This window comes from Rhinatrema bivittatum, chromosome 1 (assembly GCF_901001135.1).
Source record: "Rhinatrema bivittatum chromosome 1, aRhiBiv1.1, whole genome shotgun sequence".
Lineage (NCBI taxonomy): Eukaryota > Metazoa > Chordata > Amphibia > Gymnophiona > Rhinatrematidae > Rhinatrema > Rhinatrema bivittatum.
Genome location: NC_042615.1, coordinates 547,117,058 through 547,144,597, shown reverse-complemented (window position 1 = coordinate 547,144,597; position 27,540 = coordinate 547,117,058). Strand labels below are relative to the sequence as shown.

The window sequence follows — 27,540 nt, the reverse complement described above, 5'->3', positions numbered from 1 at the left end:
CTTTATCCCCAAGCACGATGTAAGTTATGAGGGGGGGGGGGGGGGGGCAAAGTTCTACCAGGGATCTCAGCTTAAGAGAGGGGAACTGGTGGAAGCTTTCCTTAGGCTGCTGTTTCAGCTGGCTGAACCCTGTGACTTTGGAACATTTAAAGAGGACCAGATTTTATTTATTTAAAAGTATTTATATACCGTTTTTACATTTTGTAAACCGTTTTATCAAAACGGTTTACAAAATGTAATATAAAAAAAAGAGATTAGAAAATAGATTAAAAAGTAATAAAAAAAAGTTACACAAATTGGTATATAAACAATAGAACAAGGAATTTATATTTAAAAAATAAAAGTCTTAATAGAAAGAAGAAGAGTTTGTGCCATCAAACGCCCTATGTAAGTAAGGGGGGGAAGGGGAGGGGGGGTGAGTAAGCAATTGATTTTGTAATGTTATAATGGGTCGCAGAGGAAAAAAATGCTATAAAAAGGGAGAGAGGAGGGGTTGCGTGATTATTATTGTGTATTTCATGAAGTATTGAATGCTAATTGAAACATATGTTTTCAGAGATTTTTTAAAGTGAAATGGATTAGTTAATAAACGGAGTGGATTCGGTAAAGAATTCCAGAGGGAGGGTCCAGCTACTGAGAACGCTCTCCTTCTGGTAATGTCTAGTCTTGCCAGTCGTGGTGATGGAATGTCTAATAGATTTTGTGTTAGTGATCTTAAATGTCGAGCAGGTTTATAGATACGGAGCATAGAGCAGAGCCAAGTGGAAGAAGAATTGTGTATTAAACCATGAATGAAAGTAAATACTTTATATTTTATTCTGTATTTTATGGGTAGCCAGTGAAGGGATTGCAAAGTTGGTGTGATATGATTTCGAAGAGAGATACCAGATAGGATGCGGGCTGCGCTGTTTTGAACTAGTTGTAGAGGGTAAATTGTGAAGTCAGATAAGCCTAGGTAAAGAGCATTACAATAATCTAGACCAGAGAAAATTAGTGCCTGTAGAATAGTTCAGAAATCAGCATGGAACAGGCTGGCATTCAGGACAAATGTTATGACCACACCCAAGAAACAAGACCATTGACAGAAGGTATTTAAAACAAGCCCCTAATAACTGACAATGGACCATAGTTCAAGGCTCAATCATTTTCAGACTTCACAGCTCAATATGACAATGACAAGCCCGTATGTTCCCCAAGCAAATGGACTGGCAGAAAGAGGGTAGCCAGTGAAGAAAGGGATCTCGTTGACATGGGAACCTATCTTGCCTGTCTGAGTTACTGAGCTACACCAACAGAACCTACGAAGGCAAATCCAGATAAACTGTTAATGGTTCTAACTCTCTAAACTACTCTTCCTTCACTACAGACAATACTTGCATTGCAATGGCCTGATTTCACCATCATAAAATAAAGTGACACAAAAGCTAAACACAGCTCCGACACTTTGTACAATAGACATCATTCAGCAAAACTGCTACCAGTTCTTATCCCAGGAGATCTGGTTTGCCTCAGAATAAAATGGCATTAAATAAAGCCACTTACGGACAGGACAACCGTAGGTACAGGGCAATATGATACCACACGCTTACTTGCTCCAGACCCCAGATGGTACATTAACCAGGCATCATTGATGGTATATCCAGCCCTCTGCTGTTAAAGAAGATCCTGCATTGGTTCAAGAGGCTGTACCTGACCCACCAAAGACTCTGGAGCCTGTTCAAAAGCAGTGATCTGCAAAAGGTTGCAACTACAGCTAAAGCCCAATAGTAAAACCTATTGTTAGACTGGATTTATAGTCTGTAGATGAACAACAAAGGCAGAATCAACCGCTTCCATCCCAGGGGGTATATGACAGGCTGTTCATTGCCTCTAGGATTGTTTAGAAATGCTCATTCCTTTTCTAGTATGTAAAAGTCCTCACAATAGAAAAGAGGGAAGATATCAAGAAGAGCATAATGTTCAGTGTGTTTAAGGTTCAGCCAGATGCGTTGTTAATAAAGTTATTAGCAAAAAAAAGTTAGAGAGCACCAGAGGGCACCCTAGGAAAAATACAGTTCACTGTTAAAACTATTGCCAAGCCTCTCTACAATGGCGCCAAGTTATATCTAAATAACTTGTACATAATCCTCTAAAACACATCACCATATATGCAGCTCCATCCCTGCAGCGACAAGAATAGATAGAAAGATAGATAGATGCTTAAGTGGCATTCATGATCACTACCTTGTGTTGCTGTGAAAGTCACTAAGCAGTGACTAAGAGTGAAGTATGATCAGCAAGCTCTGTGAGAGCCAACTCACAAAGCTACTCACCGCTCTAAGTGTTGAGAAGTGCTGTAAGGCCACCTCCAAAGCCGCCACAGCACAGCAAGACTGAAGCCTAGCGAATTAGTCAGTGGGAGAGACTAACCAAATCTTTGCTGAGCATAGTCAAGACCAAACACACAAAATACTCTCTGGGGATGCTTCAACTGCTATCGGCTAGTACATATAATGGTGATCATGTTTTCAAGCAGCTCTTTGTGGCTACACACTCTTTCCTTATTAAAAAGGCTCTTCTCCTTTGCATGGCTCCCAGCTGCATTCTTATGCCTCCAATGGCTCCATATTCCTATCTCCTTTTCTCCCCAGTTTCTGCAGTGTCCTCTTGTCTAGTACTGCACAGACCATCACATAACCTGTTATGCATATTGTAGTTAATCCTTCTGAAAGGCATACCACTTAGAATTCACATTTCTTATATTCAGCATGCTTGCATTTAAAATGAGATCTGTAGAAAGGTCAACAAGCAAGACCTGTGTGACATTTTTTTATTGGACTAACAACTTCATATTTATCTACTTCTGAGAGCTAGTCAAATGTGTATTAAGTTAGTCCAATAAAAAGATGTCACACGTGTCGCCTTTTGACCTTTAATCCACTTTGCTATGAAGAAATAACATGGCAACCAATGCACTTTATTCAAGACTAATTAAATCAGATAATTATCCCAGTGGAAAAGTTTCCAAAATTCAGGCTAATCCCAATAAATCCTTAGAACAAATTTAAAAATACATTTGCCTTTCGCTCCACCACCACATGCTGCAAACAGCACTACAAATTACTCAGTATTCCTCGTGTCCCCCTCACCACCACCACAATAATAATATACCTAGAACCCATGGTTTCCTATAATTCTACAGCTGCACGAATGGCCATACGGTTCTTGCCACAGAATGTTAATTTCCAACAGTTCCATGGGGAATGACTATCTGGGTGGCCAACCACAAGAGAAACGAGCCAAGGTGGGAGGGTAGCTGGGCATGTGGGGACCTCTTTCTCTGTCCTCTCCGCCCCATGATTCCCTCTTTCCTGCCATCCCTCACGTCTACACTCGTCCTCCCTTCACCAGCTGACAGCAGAAGAGTGGCAGCGCTTCAGGCTGTCGTCTTCTGCCATTCAGGGCCTGACTCATGCTTTGAACCAATTGGCACTATTGATGTCCTGTGCAGTTCAAAGCATGAGTTAGGCTCCCAGTAGCAGAGGACGATGACATGGTTTGAGGTACCACAGCTCTCCTGCTGTAGGCTAGCATGGGAAGCGGAGTCAGAGGGTACAACTGAGGACCGACACAAGAAGGGAAATGACAGGCAAGAGTGAGGGGGGTGGGGGGGGGGGATCAGTGTCCAGGATGTGTGTGTGTGTGTGTGAGCACGAGGGCTGTGAATGGGGTGCAAGAGAAGAGAGAAGCAAGTCATATGGAGATGTGAGGGGAATGCAGTTCAGGACCTGGGGACAGAACGTGCAGAACCAGAAAGAAAAAGGAGGACTGGAGCTGATAGAGCAGGGTTGTTTCTGACCTGGGTTAATTAAGGCACTTGGGCTGCAAGAGGAGGGAGCCAAGTCAGCAGAGTGAAGCTCCTTTTTCCTTCGATCCCAGATCCTCCTTTCCACTATCCCCGACCTTCAACTTGTCCTCCACTCCCCATGTTGGACCCACCCTCTCTCACTAATCTTCCTTCCTTCTTCTATCTCTAAGATCCCTTTCTCCCTCGACACCTATCCTCCTTTTCCTTGAGCCTTAAATTTCTCTCTTCCCACATCTAGAAAAACCAAAAGTCACTGGACACACAAAATCAATTTGATAACTCTCTTTCATAACATAAAATATAAAAAGTTACCTTATTCAATATGTGCAGTAAGCAAATTTAAGGCAGTGTGATACATAATTTCAAAAACTGTACCACAGAATTGACCCTTCACGTCAGTGCAGGAAACTGGGGCCTGTGACTATGCCAAAAGAGATAAATCTCAAAGAGCTCTCTTATATCCCTCCCAACAAGTTAAAAAAAAAATAAATATGAAGTGTTTAATTCAAAAATACTCATACCACTGGCTTAGAGAATTTTTAGAAAATTTACTGGAAATCCAATGATTCTGTTGGAAACTTAGCTTCATTCCACAGATTCTCAAATGCTGAACATGTTTCAGACTCTAGGGGGAAAAAAAGAATGCATATGGTAGAAATGCTGGAGATGACGGCAAAACACTGGAAACATGTCTGAGCCAGGAAGAGAGGCGCGTTTCTCAAGGAGAGAAAGAAGTCCAAGACTGCTCATGGTGGTCTAGTGGCGCCTCAATCGCAGCCTATGCTCTCCCATGGTACAACGAGTTGTGATACTTTAAAAGGACCATAAAAGCTACTAGAAGGGAGGAGACCACCAGCAAGAATAAAATAAATATTAGTCAAAAACAATTTAAAATGTGACCCTACAAAGGCAATCTGCTTACATAAGCTTAGCACTCAATTTTCTGGAATCTGCCATAAGATGTGGTCAACATTAATAGAATAGCTGGGTTTTAAAAAGCTTTGCACAAGTTTCTGGAGGACAGATCCATTAACACCTGGTCTAAGTACCATCCCTTATATCTGGAAATGAGGATCCACCAGGGACTTTAGCAACTCAGCTTGGCCACCGTCAGAGACAACGCTGAGCTTGATGAACCATTCGTCTGATCCTGCATGGCACTTCTTACGTTCATCTAGGGCAGGCTGCCACATCGCCAGTACCCCCCTAGCTCTAGCCCTAGCCAGATACAATGCTACAATGTAGAAAGCCTGTAAATCAGCAATCACTAATCTCTCAGGCTAATATTGCAAGTACCTCTTGCAAGCAGAAATGCACAAAGCCTCCTCTTACTTTGACATGAGAGCAGACACGATTTCCAGCAAAAGGGTCAAGATACAAGAGTGCAGATGAAAAGAGTTTCCTTAAAGGTTCAAAGGCTGACGAGACTGAGGCAGGCTTGAGTGCATGTACTGAGTGCACTCCAACCCCCCCCCCTCCCCCGCGCATGTAATTTCATAAAGTCGTTTTTCAGTCTATAAAGCTTGGATAAATGCTTTAGCTGCTCAAGTTGTCAATACAAACAGGGCCACAGAGTGCTGTAAAGTCTTTGCAAATCACAACCTCATTATTATATTTCGACAGTAACAGCAGTATAAAATGAAATCTCATGCACGGAGAGATAAAGTGACTCGCTTAAAATTGTAGCGCATTCAGGTGGCAAACTAAAGATTCGGTACTGTGCCCAGCTCCTACTCCACAGTTCTAGCCATTCGCCGCCGCCACCACGCTTCCTCCTACTCAAATCTTCTCTTTCAGGCATTACAAAAAATAAAGGGATTTGTGACTTTGGGGGGAGGTGGTTAAATCAAGGAGCTGAAGGATGACTATTACCATTATGGTCTCCTCATCCGTTCTTGTTGTACACCAAAGCAGGCAGAGATGTCCCAAGAGAAACAGGAGAACTAAATGCAGTGACACAAATTTATTTGCAGAGGCCCCTCTCCACTTTCCAAACCTATATGAGAGCTCTTTGAATGGGTCCTTCCATGTCACATTTTGTACCTATTCTATGTACAGTATTTCCTTCTTGACAGGGTTTCCCCTTTTCTTTTAAAAAATAAATAAAGACACTTGGCAGTTTTTTTTGTTGAAAAACAACAAAACAAGAATTTTATTTTTTCAATGCTTGCTAAGCACTTGGGAACCTATCCGAAGGGCTGTTTTGCATATCAGAACCCAGCAGTAGACAATTAACCCAGCAGGCAAAGCTAAGCCTATCATGCGAGTCAAACAAGCATGCTAGGCAAGTGTAAAATAAAATAAAATTCACCTGTTAAACAGATAAAGCTGTCAGGCATTGCCCAGAGACTCACTTTCTTCTTCTGTCAAGGAAAGAGTAAGGGGGAAACCTTTCCCAACAGTGAGAGAGACCACAACACGATGGCAGTTCTGTGATGCGCCAACGCTGTGAAGATCTCAGCCTCTCCAGAAAGTGAGCTCAGATTTCGTCTCGTCTCACACACACACACACACACACACACACACACACACGCCACGCCGGTGCTGTCACCCAGCAAAGCAAGGGCCCTGCCCACCCTGTCCGAGACGGACAGTGAGCAGATCAGCAGCATCTTTCCTGGCCTGGGTTTTCTTGTAAAGCAGAAATAGGAGGAGATTTTGTGTCAGGGTCTGAAAAGAAGAAGAATGCAGGCAATTTGGTGTGAAGCCTTGAGTTCTCCTCCTTCCCCCTACGAAGCACAGAAGGTGATTCCAACTAGAGATGCGTATTGCTTTTATATACTGTATCGGTTCGTACTTTGTTTTTCTTCAGTTAACGTCGTTTTTTTCCACGTATTACACTAATTTCGTGTTAGCTAACATGAAATTCAAATTTTTCCCAAATTTCAGTGAATTATTGCTGGTTTTGGGGCGCTCCCGAAACAGGGCAAATTGGATAATTTCGTTGAAATTATTTAACTCGTCTAAAACGAATGCACATCTAATTCCAAGTGCCTCCTGAGGTCGTTTCCCTCAAAACATCTGGAGTCTTACATTTGGTTGAAACGTTGAAAAAGGGAAAACAAAAGCACAGAAACAAAACCCAGCAGAAGTTAGCAAGATCTTCATTTTCAGTTATTTTATTTTTCCTGGGAATCTCAGTAGTATTTATAACGAATAAAAGAACTTTTCTTCCCCCCCCCCCCACCCCTAACTGATTTTCTCTCATTTTTGTTCATTTTAATAAGACATTGATAAATTCCTGCTAAAAATTAAATTGAAAACTGAAAACAAAAAATGCCCCTATTTATATTTGAGGTGCTCAGCGTAGCGAAGAACGGCACTGAAAAGGGAGGGGGAGGTGCACCCAGGGCTGATTTGTCTCTCGGTGGCCATTGTGTTCCGAAGACAGCAGCTCGGTTACAAAAAGGAGAGTGCCCCATTTTCATCAGCGGCATCTCAAATCTAAAACTTGGACGCAGGTGGGCAGATAGTATGTCAGCCCTCCAAATGTTAACGTACAGGCAGGCAACCATATCCTGGTGTGACATTACCAATTAACGATGCAGACGCTTCTGCCTCAGATGTCCTCCCAAGTCGGATTTCCTTACCTTTGGTTCCATTGAAATGAAGCTGTGCTTGCCTCTGCTGGAGAGAACTGACCTTTTAATTGTTCTGCTGTGGTAAAAGTGGTAGTAATCCTTCAGTGCTCCAATCTACAAGGAAAAGTGAAGGAGGTGGGGAAAAAAAGAGAGAGAGAGAGAGAGAGAGAGACTTAGTTAATGAAAAAATAAGTTTTCGGTCCTGTTTTGTTTCTCCGGTTAAAATTCTATAAATTATGCAATTTCCTTGGCTGTACTGAAACGTTACCTGAACCCCAAGTGATCATCTTTCAAAAAGCAGGACATGTGATATGAAATGGATGTGTAGTATCCTTCAGGCACTAACTGTACAAGCAAAGAATATAATTGAAGCTGCTTAGACTGAAGGCACCTTTGGTACCTTTTTAATGTTTAATTTACATACAGCATTCATAGTCTCTCTGCATCGGTCTATATTCAAACTGCCTACAGATAAAGTGTAAATCACTAAACAATAGTAATTACACTTTATTTTCAACTACCGGCCAGAAAACACCCCAGCATACTGAACTATATTTTCAGGGCTTAAATTTGTAGACAAAAAGGAAGTGGAACTCTGGAGAGGAGTGAGATGGGCAGGGCCAGGTGCGATGTCTCTCTCTCTCTCTGTTTACAACATGGTTGATGAGTACTGATAGGCAAAGGAGGGCTGGAGGATCACTGGGGTATGGAGAAGGCAGTGGACAGAGAGAATGGGGCTATTTCTCTCTAACCCCCTCCCCTATTCTCTGCCCTGGTGATCCTGATTCCCCAACCCCCCCCAAAAATTCCCTAGTGGTCCTTGTCCCCCCTCCCCCCAGTGCTCCTAAAGCCCCTAAGTCTAACACCCATCCCTAGTGATCTTCGAGCCCCTCCTGTCCCTGGAAAAAAAAATCACTCTTTGCAGCAACTCTCCTCCTCAGCCAGTAAAGTACAGGCCTCCTCTTCAAGCCACAATCAGCTGGCTCACCTCTGCTTTGGATGGCAGGAGCAGACTGGTGTGCACTGACCGCTGCTCTCAGTGTCCTTGGACATGGAGTGTGGGCCTGGAATTCTTTGCCTTCTTGGGGGTGGAAGGGAGCAACGCCATATGCTCTCTCCTCACTCACTCTCTTCTCTCTCCCACCATACCCAATCATTTCACTCAGACTGCCCCCACTCCCCCCTCATAGTCCCACCGATCCCCTCGCTCACGCCCCCACAATATTTTTTTTGATCGCTCTTTCCCCCTCTCCTCCACATAACCCCACAGTCTCTCCCGATCCTTTCACTCATTCATTCCCCTCCCCACATTTCTTCATTCATTCATTCATTCTCTTGGTTCTTTCACCCTCCACCAGTGTGGTCATCAGCAGCAGAGGCGGCAGGGCTTGGGGTAATGGTACGATAAGCACGAAGCCAACATACACAGGACTGGCAGAAGCAGTGGGGCCGGCAGGCATTCATCCCACATTTTTTTTTTTTTTTTAAACCTTGGCTGTTTCTCACAGCCTCCTAAACTGTGCTGAGAAACCACACAAAAAAAAAAACAAAAAAAATCAAAGCCATGTGGCTGCCCTTGTCTCAGGGGAAGCAGCTCCAGTACTCTGTTCTTCTCAGCTTCCTCCAAGGCTAAGGGGAACATAAATAATCTTGGTTTTGATCTTCAAGGCTTTTAAAAGAGACAGCCCCTCTTATCTTTCTGACCTTTAGCATCATTATCTACGTAGAGATCCCAGGTCTCCACCAGATGGCCCTAGATCTCTGTCTGGCAATACATTTAGATGGGACAGACCATTCCATTCAGCACCTCCCCCTGAGGATGTATGTGATGGTTTTATCCCAGTCCAAAAAGGGAGGGGAGGGGGGGAGGGGAAATCTGCCCCTTAGTGTGTATGTGGTCTTTTGGTTTAGCAGCCGAGGAGCTACTTTGGTTTCCCTGTCTGGGTTGGGGGCCTAACTTGGCATTTTGTAGCGGGGAAAACATTGCGGTGCACTTCCTGCCTGTGAGAATCTGCCTCCTGTTTTTGGAAAATAGACTTCTTGTAATTTCTCTCCTTATTTTAAATTCTTGACTGGTGGTAAAACCCTGGTTCACTCCCGAAAATCTGTCTTCCCCTCTCTAAGCAAGTAGAAGTTGCTGCAGTGACAGCGTCTCCCCAAAATTGATTGGTTGACTTTGAAGTGAATTTTCCCTTTTGTTTTTGTGAGGTGATTTAGTACCACCCCTCCTCACACTGAAGCTGGCCTGTGAGTCTGGTTTCTTTGTGCTACAGACTAGGCCTAGAAGGTTAGACTTCACCACCACAACCACCCCCCCCCCCCAGAAAGGATCCACATCTTGGAACAAGCAAAGAAGGGGGAAATATGATTGTGGTGCCAGCTCCAAAAACATTCTTATAGACCCTTTGGATACAGCTCACCCACTAAAAAGGGGTTACATATACCTACTCAATTGTGATCCTCTTACAAACTTATTTGCCCCTCCATCAGCTCAGAATGTACATCTGACAGCCTAGACTGATAGCATTTTTCTGTATTGGCCTTTCACATTTGAATGCTCTGCCGGAGCCCTTGCAAGCCAATGTCTGATGTTGCAAATTTTCATAAACACTTGAAAGGTTACCTACTTAAAGAGGCCTTCACTAGTACCTAGTCTGAAAATATGGGAGGGTAGGAAATAAAGCGCAGAGTTTGATAGTCATTTGTTTATATCCGTTAACTGTTTATTGCTGATTATGTGTTTTAATGTTTGAATATTATTGCCTGATGTTTGTAAAATTTTACATAGTAATTTGCTTAGCACATTGTTATAGGTGAAACAAATATTTTTACTAAATAAATAAATGCCGTTTCCTCAGGGGAACAAAAATTGGTATACACTGCCGGCTCTGCTCTGCTTTCTTGGGTCCCAGAAAAAAAGGTGGCAGAACACAGTCTGGGTTGTTCTGTCAGAAATTAAGCGCTTGGTAATGGACACAAAAAGGGGATGAATTAGCAAAAGTCTGAAAGTTGCGCACAGTCGTGCCATTCATCAAGGCCAGGGTTGAAGCCTTAACAATTGGCACTATTGCTCACAAGTTTCAAATTCATTCCCTTTTTGTGTCTATTCTTTGCTCTGCAGTGTCTGCTTCAGTATCACCCCCTTCCCCTTCTGTTCCCTGCAATACAGGAGGAGAGGTAACAAGAGAGGAGGGGCTGGATTAGGAAGCAGAGTGGCTGTTTTCTTCTGTGTGCTCCAAGCTCACCCCCTCCCCTTCTCCCTCCTGCATGCAGCCTGGAGGGGAGGGGCTGGAGAAGATCACGCCTGCTGCTGTGCCACTTAAGCCTGAAAAGAAGTACCGGTACTGCGTCCCTGGCCGTTCCCCGGCAAATTAAGCCCTGTATATATTATATAAAACATTTTTTTAGAATCATAAACAAGAACTGACAAGGAAAATAATCTGAAATATTAAGACACTACATTATTGAAGGCTACTGATTCAAACATTTGAATTGGAATTGTACCTCTAGCATAGAGATGAGTGCCAGACAAAAAAAAAAGAAGAAACCACCACATTTGCCTATTAAATTGACCAACTCTGATCTTATCCACCATTCATCTCTCTATGTGTTCGTGCATGGAGAATTCAAGCAAGTGAATTCAAAAAAACCTGAGATAAGCAGAGAGGATCCTTTAATTGTGAAGAAGTGATGGAGAAAGGCAGAAATCAATTGGGGCCTACAGCACTGCACCAGGAATGAAGCTGGGCAGAGAAGAGAGGTCTAATGGTCCTCATCTCATCATATTCTGTGTTTCTATGGATGGACAGTTTTCTCCACTGAACATACAAATGATTCTCAAAGTGTGAAGCATGAGTGAGCAAAACCACAGTGAGATCAGAATAATAGATCACAGTCTTACCTGATCAGGAGTTCTGAATTTAAAAAAAAAACCTAGTAAAACTCACCCTGAAATTTAATATTTAATAAAGTACATACAAAACTAATAGGTCAACAAAATTTGCAGTGATCTGATGACAAGGATAATCCTCAAAAGCTAGTCAACAAAAAACGGTATCACCTACATCTTAATTTGTTGACTTTATTTCTACATATCCAAGTGGACTAACATGGCAACCACAATACTTTTTAAAGCAAGTATATAAAAAGTCTCACAGGAGGTCTTTATAGACAGCAATGAGATTCCATAATCTACCTAAAGGAACACAAAAGCTGAATGCACTGGAAAAACCTCTCATACTGGAAGGAACTGTATTAAGGGTAGCCTAATAGCCCTGGTCTTTAGCCTGTTTATGGGCCACAAACTTCTTCCTCAGTTCAGAGACCTCAGAGTCAAGTGACCAAGACTATGAACCCCGCCGGCTCACTACACTTGCATCTGCTACTATAATCAAGTTGAGAGACTCCAGATCCATTCCCCTCAACGGATTGGAGAGCTTACCCACCACGCCAGGCTGTACCTTACCAGGGGTTGCAAAGTAAATGAGACTCATAATTTTGAGACATGGAGACGATTGAGTCAGCAAGGACAACTGTATCAGGCACACATGAGGCCTGGCCAATGGCAGTAAGTCCAGGGTAGCTGCCATAAAGCCCAAGAGTTGGAGATAATCCCACACCTGGGGCACCTTCTATGATGGAGAGACTTGGACATGCAACACCAGTTTGTGGACTCTCTGCGAGATCAGAAAGACAAATTCTCTTCTGTCGAACTGGGCTCATAATCTCTCAAGGACTGGGAGGGGTTCCACCCAGCCCAACTGTTCCAGGAACTGGACCACTTTGGCTGATGACAGCTGGTTTTCCCCAAAATGATTTGGCCTTGATTAACTATACAGATAAGAATATACTTTGATATCTTCTCTGTGGTGTGCAGTTACCACGGAAATGGTCCTTGAGCAAGTTCAAACAGTAAAGTCCTGAATAAGAAATGCTTTTCTAATACACAAAGCTGAAGAAAACTCTACTGGGATTTCCAGTCAGCCATATGAAAAATAGGCCTCTGCTAGGTCCAGAACACAAGAAATCCTTCTTTCCTTACTGCCACTATGATTGACAGCAGCATTTCTATTCTGAAGTAAGGAACACTAGGACACCTGTTGACCCCTTTTAGGTCCAGAACAGGGAGTAAAGATCCACAAAATAGATTAGAGTACATTCCCTGGCTCTGGGCTTCGACTGGGACAGGTATTACAGCTTTCAAACTTTGAAGCCTTTCTAAGGTAGGCCTTATGGCTTCCCCCTTGGTGGGTGATGTGCAGGGAGAAGTTATAAAGATATTGGAAATAGGGATTATGAGCTCCAAGGAATTTCCCTTCTGAACAATGTCTAGGATCCACAGTTCTGATGTAATTTGGGCCCATTCCCTGTAAAACTGCTAGAGATAGTTACCCACTGGAATCACTTTGGGAGGGACCCACTGAACCTCACTGGGACAAGCAGGCAATTCCTGCTGTAGCCAATGCATCATTCCTTGGCTTCTTGGTACCACAAAAAGAAATGACTCCTACCACAGAAAGTACCCACCTGAGAAAGGGACAGTTTGCCAGATCAAATTCTGCAGAATTCCCAGAAGCAAGGACATTTTCTAGCACCCCAAGGCCCTAATCAAACTCTATTTTCAGGAAGCTTTAGAGGCTGGATTTCCCCAGATCCTTGACCAGCTTTCTCCAGATCCTCACCAAAACGTAATTTGCCCTTAAAAGGGAAGCCTACTAAGGCAGGTTTTGGATGCGGAGTTGGCTGGCCAGTTATACAACCACAGCAGCCTTCAGACCGCAACCACTGAGATCAGTTAATGGGAGGCGACCCTGACCAGATCGTACTTTGAGTCAGCCAAAACAGCCACACTCAATTCCAAATTGTGCTGTCTTGAAGTTATCAGGAAGCTGTTTAATCCAACAGACCATCATCTGAGCTAGATAACCTCTACAAGAGAAATGTATTGCTAAGGCCTCTGCCAAGATGATCTGCTTTAGGATGATCTCAAGCACATGTTCAAGAGCCATACCACCCTCTACTAGAATACTAGTCTTACGGGTCATGGCTGAAACCAGAGAATCTACATGAGAAATCAAAAGATGATGTTCCTTGGTCTCTGCAGGCTATGGGTTCAGTTTACACATAACTCTACTGCCCTTGAGTCCCTGAACAGATTCCCATTCAGACAGAACCATGCACTTAATAGCCTTATGGAAGGAAAAGGCCTTTGTAGACTTCTCGATTCCCTCTCCATCTTGAGATCTGCCATCCAGAGTGATGCAACTATTCAAGAAATGAGAGCAGAAATCTCCTCTTTGTGGAACCCTCATCCTCCAATGAGAACTCCCAATCTTCCAGTGAATACAATGGACAAACAGAAACTGAGTAATCACCTGACACCTATCCTCTAGGGGACCCTGGAGAGTTGTAGCCAGCAGTTCAAAGACCCACAGAGCAGCTCCTGGTCTCTTTGGAGCCAAACCATGATGCTCAGCAGGTCCACCAGGCCTGCATGTGGGGAAAAGCAAGCTCCCACCAGGCTTCTGCATGATACAAAAAGTCCAATACATAATAGACACAGATTCAGGTGTAAAAGTACCCTGGGGAGTGACTACCAATTCTTGAGGTGACTCCTGTGTGCCATCCTTTTAAAGAGAGAAAGAAGAGGCCTCTAGATGCAGGGGATATGAGCCTACAGTTTCCCAACTGCCATGACATGGCCCACTGCCACCCCTATGGCTGCTTGCTCTCCCTGCTCAGGAGGCATGGGGGGACCCTGAAGAATCAGATCCCATAATCAAATTCAAAGGCCCTGCATTCCCACCACATACTAAACAAAAACAGCTTGCAATGTAGAAATGTACTGGGTCCCTCAGGCTGCACACCTGTGACCCAGATTCGTGACAGCAGGCTTTACTGGAAAATTGGTTCCAGAGAAAGAGAAGCCTCTGACCCCAATAAACGATTCCCCTTTGCACTTACCCCAACAGGGAATTTACTGCACAAACAAAAAAGTCTCAACTGTTTCATTAAGGCGTTTAGTCTTTTTTTTTTTTTTTTTTTTTTTTTGGGGGGGGGGGTTGGATCAATTTTATAAAGTACTTGTCCAAAGGGAAGGAGGAGGAATGGGAGAAGCAGAGGAAGTGTGTGTGTGTGTGGGGGGGGGGGGGAGGGAGTGCCTTGCTTGATATTTCCTTTCCAGTCTCTGCAAAGGGGGGGGGGGGAGAGAGCCCCCTAACTTTCAAAAGAGTCTGAAGACCTAGGAACTGCCTGTAAGGGGCGACCAACCAGGACCAACTCAGAGGCCTTGCTTCACAAGAGAGGAACTGTGGGAGCTCTGCTCAATAAACGGAAATCAGCACTGAAAGAACTGTTGCCCAAAGAGCAGGATTCACATGTGCTCAACCAGGCAGAGACCTAACCTAGGCACTGGGAGGCTAAATTCCTGTTGAACTAATCCACAAGCACCCATCTGCTGGAGAAAGTGACTAGTAGAAAATGCCAGGTCTGCACCTCCCTAAGAGCCAGTGATGATATCATGGAAAAAGGTGTATCCTCTATCTCCAGCTAGAAGGTGGAGAACCACCTTATATAAGAACATAAGATTTATCATACTGGGTCAGACCTAAGGCACATCAAGCCCAGTAACCTGTTTCCAACAGTGGCCAATCCAGGTTATAAATACCTGGCAAGATCCCTGCTTATCGAACCAGAAGACCAGGGTTCAAGTCCCGCTGTCTCTCCTTGTGACCTTGGACAAGTCACTTTACCCTCCATTGCCTCAGGTACAAAAACTTAGATTGTAAGCCCTCTGGGGATAGAGAAATACCTACAGTACCTGAATGTAAACCAATGTGATATCTCAGATCAAGTGTCGATATATAAAAAAATAATTAAAATAAAAATAAATCTGAGAAATAAGAAATAGATTTCAACAATGCCAACTTAATAATGGTTTATGGACACTTTCCTGGAGGGAAAGTCCAATGTGTTAAATGTAGCTACACTAACATCTTTCACTGCATCCTCCAGCAATGAATTCCAGAACTTAAGTATGCATTCAGTAAAAAAAAAAAATTATATATATATTTTTTTTTCTCTTAGTTTTAAATGTATCATCTAGTAACTTCATTATGTGCCCTCTAGTCTTTGTACTCTTTGAAAGAGTAAACAGACTAACATTTACTCATTCTACCCAACTCTGGTTTTGAAGACCTTTATCGTATCTCCCCCTCAGCCGTCTCTTCTCCAAGCTGAAGAGTCCTAACTTCTTTAGCTTCTTTATAAGGGAATTGTTCCATCCCCTTTATTATTTTGGTTACCCTTTTCTGTACCTTTTACAATTCTGCTATATCTCTCTCTCGTTTTTGAGATGTGGTGACTAGAACTGCACATAATAAATCAAGATGAGTTGCACCAAGGAGCGATACAGAAGCATTATGATATTCTCAGGTTTATTCTCCATTCCTATCCTAATAATTCCTAGCATTCTATGTGTTTTCTTGGCTGCTGCAGCAAACCGAGCAGAAGATTTCAATGTATTATCAACAATGATGCCTAGATCCTTTTCTTTAATAGTGACTCCTAATGTGGTACCTTGCATTATGTATCTATAATTTAGGTTACACTTCTTTAAGTACATCACTTTGTACTCATCCACATTAAATTTAGTTTGCCATGTGCATGCCCAGTCTTCCAGTTTTGCAAGGTTATCTTGCAATTTCTCACAATCCTCTTGCAATTTAACAACTTTGAATAAATCATTTATAAACATATTAAAAAGCAGTGGTCCCAGAATAGATTCCTGGGGCACTCCACTCGTTTTCTCTTTTAACAAGTTCCCAATTCACAATAGGACACTACCCCCTATCCCATGACTTTTTAATTTCCTAAGAAGTCTCTCATGGAGGAACTTTGTCAAATGCTTTCTGGAAATCCAGATACATTATCAACTGGCTCACCTTTATCCATGTTTATTTACACCCTCAAAATAATGTAGCAGATTAATAAAACAAGACTTTCTTTGACTAAATCCATGTCGGCTTTGTCAGATTAAACTATGCCTATCTACAAGTTCAGCAAGTTTGATCTTTATGACAGTTTCTACAATTAGGCATGGTACAGGCATTAGACTCACTGGGCTACAGTTTACTGGTTCACTTGACCCCCCCCCCCCTTTTTTTTTTTTTTTTTTAAAAACTGGCATTACAGTGACAACCCTCCAGTCTTCAGGTACCTTAGATTATTTTAATGATAGTAATTAGTAAATTAATAGCTGGTCTGCAATTTCATTTTTTAGTTCTTTCAGCACTGAGATGTATTCCATCTGGTTCAGGTGATTTTCTATTCTTTAGTTTGTCAATTCGCTCTATTACATCTTCCAGATACACGAAAATTTGTTGAATATTATTTCAGGCATGGGTATCTCTCTCATATCTTCCTCAATGAAGACCAAAGCAAAGAATTCATTTAGTCCCTTTGCTATGACTGTCATCTCTAAGTGCCCCTTTTACCCCTTAAATTTCTTTAACTCTTTATCTACATTTTCAAAAATAGTATATACAGGAACACCTTGCATAAAAAAGGTAATCAAACATGAAGTGTAAATAAGGAATATTGAAAAACAATTACAATCATTCCATATACAGTCCACTATAGGAAGAGAGCCAAGAAAGAAAAGAGTTATATTTTAACAAAAAGAAAGAGAAAAAAAAAAAGGAAGCAGAATAAATGAGGGAAATGTACTAGTATATTTATACATGTCAGGACTAGACCCCACACAATGCACACTAACCCCATACAAATTCAAGCAATTGAAGAATTAGCCATAGGATTTCTAGAATCAATAAGTCTATGAAGCTGGGGTGGCTCAAAGAAAAAACTTCAGAGGAAAAAAAAATAATTTACAAGGAAATCGAACTAAACATTTTGCCCCTAATGAAATAACCTCCTGTTTCATAGACAAAATTTCTTCCTGCGTAGCTCTACAGACATCAAGAAATAATCAAATCTTACAGCCCATAAAACAAACATTAATAGATCGATTAAAAATAAATAAATAAATAAAAATGAATGACCAAGTCCCGGTCTTGTATAGATGAAAATGTCACTAAAGGTGGCTTGATGAGCTTCATCCACAGCAGTGAATTCTAGCAATGCTGAAACATCTAGATTGTCCATCAGTTGATGAAATGGGTTTTGTACAGCTTCGCCATCTGTAAAATTTCTCATTGAAACAAGATAGTAAGCATTGCTAAATTTTAGGCATAGCCCCTGATAAAATTCCAAGCAGATCCCATATGTATGTATTAAATAATTTAGCAAGGGAAATCATAGCCACCACAATGAAGTTCAAAATGTACAAATTCAGATTTTTAGCAGAGTTTTCCAGATTCTCTCTTCTGCAATGTAACAGTCCTATCCTGGATCATAATAGACTGGACTAACAAAATCTTCTCTGTAGAGTGCTTCAAATTATTAATCTGATCCGTATGAGCTGAGACTGGTACTGGCCTGAAATATTATTCCTATGTCATTGGTACCCACAATGTACCAAGAAAACCAGAACTAAAATCCTATATGACGCATGAGGTCTACCACCTCGCACCAGGCAGGCAAGTTACCATAACATCTTCATGTCCAGCATTCACCCAACTACCTACCTTCCCAATAACTGAACCGTTAACTACAACAACCTTCCTAACCCTTCCCTCCTAGAGACATATCCTTGATGTGAAAGAATACTACATCACCTAGCCACAGGATTGCTCCCTGCCATACCAAGGTGATGCTCTCCTTTCCGATGACTTTTCTCCTCCTAGGCAACACAGGAGCTGCCAGATTGGAGGTGGGACTGCTCTACTCTGTCCCTGAGGTTCTCCTCTATATACCTCTCTGTTTTTCTTAGCTCCTCCTTTTCTGCCACTCTAGCCTCCAGAGATTGGACTTGTCCTCTGAGGGCTAAGAGCTCTTTGCACCTAGTCCACACGTACAACTTGTCTGGAAGATAAGGAAAAGGACTTTCAAACACCTCTACTTCCTGGTAACCTCTTAGGGCTCTCTCTCTTCCCCCCCCCGACCCTTTTCCTTCAAGGAAATGCTGGGAATCCTGAACTTGGTCCCCAGTCTCCTTCACTGGACAGAATTTTTCTTTTCCAGACATTACTCAGCTGTGAGAGGGTCCCACTCCTATTTTCCCCCATGAGAGTAACACCTCACTAGCAATATTCTGTGTGGGGTTGATAGGCAGGCTCCTACTCCAGTCTCTCAAGAATCCCTTGGTGCTCCTCCTCCATCACATGGGTGCAAAGATATATCAAACCTAAGACCCCTCCCCTTGGGGAAAGTCAGCCTAACATGCTCCCACCTTCAATGACCTCACTAGCAGAGGGAAGATCTGTTGAGACCTCCAACTTTACACTACAGTAAGGGGCAGATTTGGGGGTCCCCTACATATATCTTCCTACTGAAAGAATATCAATATAGATAAAGATAGATATTTTAAATTAAAACCATCTTCAAAGAGTGTAGTAAATGTGTACTATATTAAACCTGTTTTTACTTAACAACCCCATTGATTATGCTAGGTTTACAATGACAATTTAATGTTTGATTTGGGTAATTGTGTTTGGTACAATTCCAGAAGTTTTCATTTAAAATATTGAAATGCCAAACACCTAACATTAAATACCAAAGGATCACAGCTGTAAATTAGAATACAGAATATTAGCTGTATTAATATTTAATCTATATTAGGCAAACAATTAGCACTTCTAAGCAACATTTGTTGCAGTTTACATTATGCACCCAAAGTACTAAGCATTTTTCTCAGCCACTTAAAAGGGGAAAATCATTCGGTAACTTTTTTTTTTTTACTAATAATTTGTTACACCCATAATGGGCTGTCATCCTTCATGCAACAAATATTTAGTAAATATTTATTATGCCAACATCTTGCAGTCTAAAAGGAGTTTTATACCAGTGGCCCAACTGGGAAAGGAAAGATAAAGCAGCAGTAGTGCATTAGCAAAAACACATTTAAAAAAAAAAAAAAAAAACTTCTGTTGCCAGTTAAAACCACCAAGATAGTCAAGATATGTTTTCTTGAATATTATATTTAAATTCCTGAAGAGAGATTATCATTTAAAGTGCCTGAAAGCTCTTTCTATTCAGTCATTACCATTACTATCAATCTAAGCAAATCAGGGAACTTCCTTGCTGATCACCATCAGAACCACATGCAGTCATCAAATTGCAATACAGACATCTAAGAAAGGAGATTGTCTGCTTTAAGAAAAAAAACAAAACACAAAATGTCCATCAAAAGCGACAGGATTTTATAGTTTAAATGTGTAATGGCATGCTACATGAGTGGGGTAGATATAGGAGCTGCATACCCCCTTTGCAAACACAAACATTCTCCAGCTGTGTGTGTTTGTGCAAATGACAAAAGGAGGCTGTGTGCATAGGTGGGCGAGATGGACAGGGACGGAGGCAGTGCATGCATTTAGGTGAAAGAGAGAACGGGTACAGGCATCTAACTATGGGGGACTATTTTTTTTTTGCAATTGTTGGGGTACATATGAGCAAGAGATTGTGTTTATTTCCCCCTAACCTCCCTCACTCTCTCTTCTCTTTGCCCCACTACACATTCCTTTCTCTCACCGCCCTCACCCCCCTCTGTCCACCACATCCTCCACACACACAACTTTCAAACAGGCTGCAGTTAGGGAAGGTGCATCTATTGGATACTGATTATGTAGGACAGGATAAAACTCACTTTTTATTTTTCGGGATGCTATCAGGTTGAGCCAATCCTAATGCATGTACGGACCTGTGGTCTGGTACATCTTTGAGAAAACAGAACTACAAGACACAGGTCCCCCAACTACTGCTCACAGAGCTCATTTTTCCAGTCTACCCTGCTTTTCCTTTTCATGACTGTGTCTAGCCTACAGAAGATGATTTTTTTTTTCTTTTCCTGAGCAATGATAGTAGCAGAATTTCCCAGGGCTGGTCAATGAGAGAAGAGCCAACCAGACCCATGCCTATAAAGAGCTGTTGCCAGGGAAGCCAGGCCCTGATAGAGGAAGAGCCAGCCAGCAGCTCCTCATGAAGACAAAGGTGAGGGGGGGACAGAAGAGTGAGCATGAAGAAAGGAAGAACAGAGTATACCACATACACACACTCCTAGGAGGCCAGGGAAGGCAGAGTTGCCAACTTCTGAGCAATCTAGAAACAAACATTACTGATACTCTATCTGCCACATCCCTGAGGACCCTGCCCAGATAGAGGGTCTAAACTCCCCCCTCTCCCAGCATTTCAAATCATCAGAAGAAACGTCCGAGTCCCCTGCTCCTCTTGGTGATCTGAAATGTCCCACGTGTCCCTTCCCTTGAAAAGTTTGGGGACCCCTGCTCTAAGCAATCTAGCCAGCATTGCTTGCTTCAAACATCAGGCAGCCTGTTCATATACAAAATTCTTTGCAAGTTAAAAAAAATGATAAAGCAACTACTTCTGACTTTACCTCAGGTCGGCCAAATTCTATTCATGCCCAGTTTTCGGATATTAAGACTGAAAACCTTTGACCTACAATTTCCATCAAAAAGTAAGAAAACCATTACATTGTGTTTGTAGTCAACATCAATGTCTAAGATTTGCAACCTTAGAAACTAGAAGTCTACAAAACCTTCAATTAATCCTCAAGGGGCCAAATGTTCTAAGCATTTTTCCTACAGACACAAAATAGTAACAGTCTCTTAACACATTAATCCCACAGGATGAAGCTAAAATGAGCCATCGTAGGAGGAACAAGCCCTTACATTAGGAAAGAAAATAAAAACAAGACTAACAAAAAAACCAACACACATATGGTTATCAAAAAGGCATGGCTAGAATGCTAAGGACAAAAAGGTTAGCATTTAGACAGTATCACAGGGGAACAAGGACAGAGAGGTACAGTATATCTGAAAGGCAAAGCAAGAGGTCAATTGGAAGTACAAAGATGAAAACAAAAGAAAAACAGGAACTTCCCTTACTAATCAACTGCCTCTCTCTATGAACCCCTACAGCAGACAAGACAGGTACTAGTCAAAGAGTAATAGATCGGAGATTCCCAAATCTGTCCTGGGGGACCCCCAGCCATTCAGGATATCCACAATGAGTATATGCATGTGATACAATTGCATATACCTTTACAAATACAAATTGATCTCATGCATATTGGCTGTGGATATCCTGAAAACCTAGGGCTCCTCCAGGACAGGTTTAGGAACCACTGTAAGAGACCATTATATAGACAAAACAGACTATTCCTCTTCCTATGCTGGACCCTTCTCCTCTCAACCAGAATTCTTTCCTAGCAAAGGAATACCTAGAAAGCTGGTCTGAAAAATACTTTCTAAATGTTTCACGTAAACAGTTAATGGGTGGGTCAGTCCTAAATGCCTTAAGAGCTAATACAGAAAGATAACTGATGGTGAGGACAACTCCTATCCCATTACACTCCCCAACAGTCAGTACCACAACAGTAGCACAGCAATAGCTCACGGTGTGGGCAGGGCTGGATCAAAGGACATGTCTTGGGTGCCAAATTCGGAAGGTGCCCGATCGTCTGCCAATGGGCACCATAAATCCAGCCCTACATGTGGAATACACTGCAGCCTGCAGATACCTTCTTCCAAAAGCTGGATCTGCAGAAGTCTCCTCCTACTTATATAGTTCATTATCTTTTTTTTCCTTTTGCACTTGCAAAATTCTTTCCCCAACTATACTAATTTTCACTAGCATTAGCTAAATGACATGTACACACAGAAGCAGCACTGCATTAATACCAAGTGCTAGCACTAGCTTATCTAAAAATACATATTTCTGTGTGCACTGGTGACGTGCCTGGTCGAGCTTTGATCAGAAGTCTTGTGATAAGAATAACCTCTTCTTCCCATACAAAGTATTTTGGTTCAGAACATACACAACATTTAGCTAACACAAGGAATAATTTGCAACAAGTGCAGTAGTAAAAATAATCAGTTATTTTTATGTACAAAGTTATAATAAGGAAGTCTCAAGATTGGCAAAAAGAAGAAAGGATTCCAGCAATCAGTAACAGAATCATATAGACCAAAGTCTATGACCTCCAAAATAGTGTGCAGTATGATATGAATGCCAAGCTTTGCAATAGTTGCAAATCTAATGCTAGACTAGAGCAGACTAATACAAAATTATTATACTCTAAAACTGGAGTGTTTGTACTGGCTAAATCTTGGTACAAACTGTAAGGTACTGCAGTGTTTACCAACCAGTGTGCATTCAGACCTGATCAGTGTGCCATGGAAAAAAAAAGTCACCAATGCCTGATGCTCAGATCCAGACCAGCATCTGGGCTCTGCTCTCAGCAAATCACAGCAAGAAGAGATACTAGCAGTACTTCTTAACACATGTAGAAGCTCCTTTCTTAGAATGTGTATAGTCACACATGCCTCTCCCTCCTACCTACAGTATGAGCCCTGGAGTGTAGCAATCAATAAGCAGCAAGCAGAATATGGATAGCCGGGCCACACTTGTACAGCACACATAGGGGCAGATTTTCAAAGACTATGCGTATGTCCCGGGACATGCGTATGTCCCGGGGCTTCGAAAAAGGGGTGGGCCAGGGCGGGGCCGTGGTTGAGTGCTGGCAACCGGCCAGCAGGCGTAACTAATGCAACAAAGGTGGGGGGGGGGGGAGCGGAGGGAACGGGGAAAGCCATTGCGTGCTGACCCCAGATTTTATAACATGCGTGCATGTTATAAAAATCGGGCGTAGATTTGTTCGCGTCGGGTTGCGCGAAATCTACACCTTTTAAGATCTGGCCCACACTGCACACAGCACTTCCTCATCTTCAACCTCCTCCTCCTGAGCTTTCTTCCTTTGAGTCCTTTCAGCCTCTGTCTTAACTCTAAGCTGAGAGAGACAGGGAGAGCGTGCATGGAGCACTCGATGAGACTCATTCTGAGAGCTGCAGCAGTGGAGCAGCAGTAGCAGCAGCCATATGAGGAGGCCAACGTAACTAACTAACCCCTATATTCAAAGTGCTATAAATTTTTGCATGAATAATGCCCGTAATAAGAAAAAGGGGCATGGCTATGATAATTTTAGAATTACCACACCATGCGCTATGCTAGCACATTGCAGAGGGAGAGAGGGAGACTCTTTATAAGGCCTTCATAGTAGTCAACTATTTATATCACTATTGGAGGGCCAGCTAGTAACTCGAGGGGAGGTTTTGGTGGTGGTGTAGTGCTTGGGAGCCAGATTTACAAGCAAAGTGAGACGTAGGAACAGCACAGTAGACCTCAGTGATGTCATTTGGAGTGAGGAAAGCTGGGATTACTTCAATGTTCTCTCGCCCTAGCTTGATAGTACCCTGGAAGAGAGAGTCCATCAAGCTAGGGCGAAAGAACACTGTAGAAATCTCATCTTTGTGTGACTTTCCTCTTTCCAAATGACATCAAATCTTCACAGAGGTCTATTGTGCTATTCGTATGTCTCACTCTGCATGTAAAACTGGCCCCGAAACCCCACACCACCATCAAAACCTCACCTTGAATTACTAGCTGGCTCTCCTATAGCAATATAAATAGTTGAATACTATGTGTGCCACACCAGAGGTGCTCTCTCTCTCCCCATGCCCAAAAATGCCCGAAATGGAACTTGCAATATTTGCTGCAAATTGCATTACTGCCATTTCAGGCAAATCGCACAGCTTAATGCCAGGAAATAAGATGTAGTTATTGTTGCGGTCCCGGTCGCAAGCCTTGCAACCGGGTCCTTACCTGCGGCTCTCCGGCGACAGCGGCGGGAAGTTCGGGGCTGCTCGGGTTCTCCAGAGGTCCAGCAGCGGGATGCGCGCCTTGCCGGCCCTTCTCACGGCGGCGTCTCCACGAGGGAGACGCCGCTGAATCTCTTGATCCAGCTCCTCCCTCTCTAGGCTCACGCGCAGGGAAGCCCAATTTAAAGGGCTTTTCCCGCCAAACCGCAACCCGCCCACTTGAATGACGTCAGACGCCGACTAGTATTTAAGCTGGCGTCTGCTTCCTCTCTCTACCTTGCAACGAGGTTCCTCTTGAAGAGTGCTAGTTGCTTCCATGTTCCTGATCCAGCTCCTGATCCTTGGCTCCTGGTCCTGCTCCAGACGTTCCTGCTCCAGTTCCAGCTTTCCTGCCTTCCGTACCTCTGCTCCTGTCCTCTCTGGTTGGTCTTCCTGGCTTTGACTCCAGCTTGCTCCTGGTTCCGCTTCTGCCGCCTGCCTCAACCTCAGACTGTCTCATCTTCTCCCTCGCTCTTGATCTCCTAAGTCCCAGCGGTCTGGGACCTCACGAGCTCCCCTCGGGGGGGGTCCTCAGGCTTCCAGGGTGAAGTCTCCGCTTTGGTTCCAGTGATCTCCTAAGTCCCAGCGGTCTGGGACCTCACGAGCTCCTCTCGGGGGGGGTCTGCAGGCTTCAGATCTTCGTGTGACCTGACACCGCCCACCGGCCTTCTTCTTCTCTGCAGAGTGCTGTCCTCTTCTCCTTTCTCACTCTGCCAGGCCGGCCCAAGGGTCCACTACTACGCCAGTAACAGTTATTTCTAGCATTAAAAGCATGCAATAGTGAAACGCATGCTATCGCATAGTGCGATAACACCCCTCATTTTCATTAATCCAGCCCAAACCCCTCCCCAACCCCTTTGAATAAATTTGACAAATTTGCACTCACGCCGCACGCTGCGATAAACTATTGCGTGCATTATGGCGGGCATTAATGCCATAATGCACTTTGATGAATGACCCCAGCCCGCCCCCCCCCCCAATCGACTTTGCCTTTCTCTTGCATTTGTACCGGAGAGGCAACTGATCCATAGCGATGGGCTCATGTGCCTTCTTGCTCACCCTTCCCTGCCTGCCTTTGTTTTAAAATTTTGAAGTAGGTCTTTCAGTGCTTCCTTTGGCCTTCTTCAGTCCATGTCTACACTGCTTGCTCCATGGAGGCTGATGTACCACACAACATTTTTGTTAATGTAAGTGTGCCTTGGACTTGAAAAGGTTGGGAAACCATGAGTCATTGGCACATAAGAAGAATTCACAGTGCACTGGTGTAACACCACATCACCCTCCGTATACAAACAAACACTCGGGCCTAAATCTAGACCCTAAAATAAAATGTTTCACAGATGCCCTTGTCAGAGGAAATCTTTCTAAAATACAATAGCAAACCCTGTTGATAGTGGGATTCCTAGCAGCTAGCAGGCCAAAAACCATTCTGTGGGAATAATCCTTACTGGGCCTAGAATTGCGTGTCTCAGATCTGACAGGCAGAATAGTTTCAATGTACTCTGATCTATTAGATATGAAAATTGTTATCTCCCTGGCAAAAAGGAGCCACCAGAATGTGCTCCAGTCTTATTTTCGTAATATTTGCTAAACTTGTCTCAGTAACATCTATTGAGGAAAAACCATACAGAAGTCATGTTTTATAGGTCTCAGTAAAAACATCTGTTGCTATTGTCCTTTCATCCCAGTACCGACTGTAGAAAAATAAATGAGGTGTTTTTGCTTTTTTTTTTGTGGCCATCATGTCAATGGCTGGAGTTTTCCCAATGACAGCATATCGAAAATATCCAGTTTTAGATTCCAGTCCCCTGGACTTGGACATAGTCTGCTCAGTTAACCTACTCGCAAATTCAAGTGTTATCTGATGAGGATGGCCAAGATGTCCGGATTAGCCTTTACACATAACACCTTGCAAGTTTTCTGTAACATGAGCACACCTGAAGCCTCCTTCCTGGGTTAGATAACTTACTATCACCAGGAGTCCGATCAACAAGGAACACTGCTATCATTTCAAGTAGATTTACATGAATGGATCTCTTGCATTGACCAGAGCCCCTTGAGTAGGCTGTCAGCCCAAAGTGGTTCTCTTTCCTGTGAGACTGACATCTGTAGGGATGCAAGTCCACTAAAATGTTCTCAGATTCCCTCCTTTGTTTGAATGGTAAGGCTCTATTTGGGTGTTGATTCTACAGGGCCAAAAAAAAAATAGATTTCTAATGTACCTCTGAAATAAGAGAGTGTACAAGTATGCACAGGTCAATGGAGCATAGAAAATCTCCCCGTCAGACTGCCTGGATGAGGGACCACACGTCTTCTATCCTGAAATGCCTCACCCGTTAACTTATTTAGGACCAGAATGGGCTGAAACTCACCTGATCTCTCTGGAACTGAAAACAGCTTAAATCTCAGAGTATGAAGGACAGGAACTATGACCCACATATACTATAAGGGCTGCTGGTCAGAGTCCAGCATTAGTGAGTCCTTAGGAATCCAGGAGTTCATGAGAAATTTGGGATGGGAACTGAACTTTAGGTATCCCACTCTCATAACCCACTGGTCTGCAGAAAGATCCCATTTGAGGAAGGAGGAAACTGGCAACATTTTATGCCCAGACTGCTGGTCTATTAAACTCCTCAACCACCAGCATATATCAGTCCTCGCTATTGGGAATTGTAATTTAACTAGAAGGTAGTAAAGCAAGGAGCTGAGACCTTTTAGTTTAGATACATCAGTGAAAGAAAACTCAAGGGAGGGATTCTGACTGCGATGGAAAGGAGAAGAATATGTGGAGGGGAACCAGGAAAGGACACATATCAAATAAATACTTGAATATTCACAGAAGAAAGTGATAATAAAGGTTCACAGATAAGCAACAGATTCACAAGTAAAAGACAAAACAGATTTTTACAGAAGAAAGTCAAGACTGAATTTTCAAAACTGAAGAGAGACAAGGATATGGAGCCAGATGGGATATACCTTAGGATATTAAAGGAGCTTAGAGAGGCTCTGATGACGTTACTAACCACTCTATTCAAATTACTGTAGTGCGACTGTATGAAGAATTACTCCAACTTACAGCAACAAAAAAAGCTTTAGACAAGTTTCAGATATATCTTGCAATGAGAAACTTAATGGATATCTACATTTCCATTACAAGCATGGATCTGAATAGTGGTGAGAACCGCAGAACAGACTTACACAAGCCTGTGAGAAGAGACATGTCATTTACATATTACTTAAGGTACATAAAAGCCTTAATAGCCCCCAGAAAGATCTGCTTTAA

The 27,540-nt window shown here is 42.8% G+C and overlaps 1 protein-coding gene across 2 annotated transcripts in view; it reads right to left on the bottom strand.

Moving 5' to 3' along the window:
- PCSK5 (proprotein convertase subtilisin/kexin type 5) overlaps nt 1-27,540 on the bottom strand; it is an 893,215-nt gene that overhangs the window by 828,494 nt on the left and 37,181 nt on the right. For both annotated transcript variants that reach the window (XM_029616187.1, XM_029616196.1), the window contains exon 2: nt 7,438-7,542. In XM_029616187.1, the coding sequence (XP_029472047.1) occupies nt 7,438-7,542 (105 nt within the window). The remainder of the gene's footprint in view (nt 1-7,437; nt 7,543-27,540) is intronic.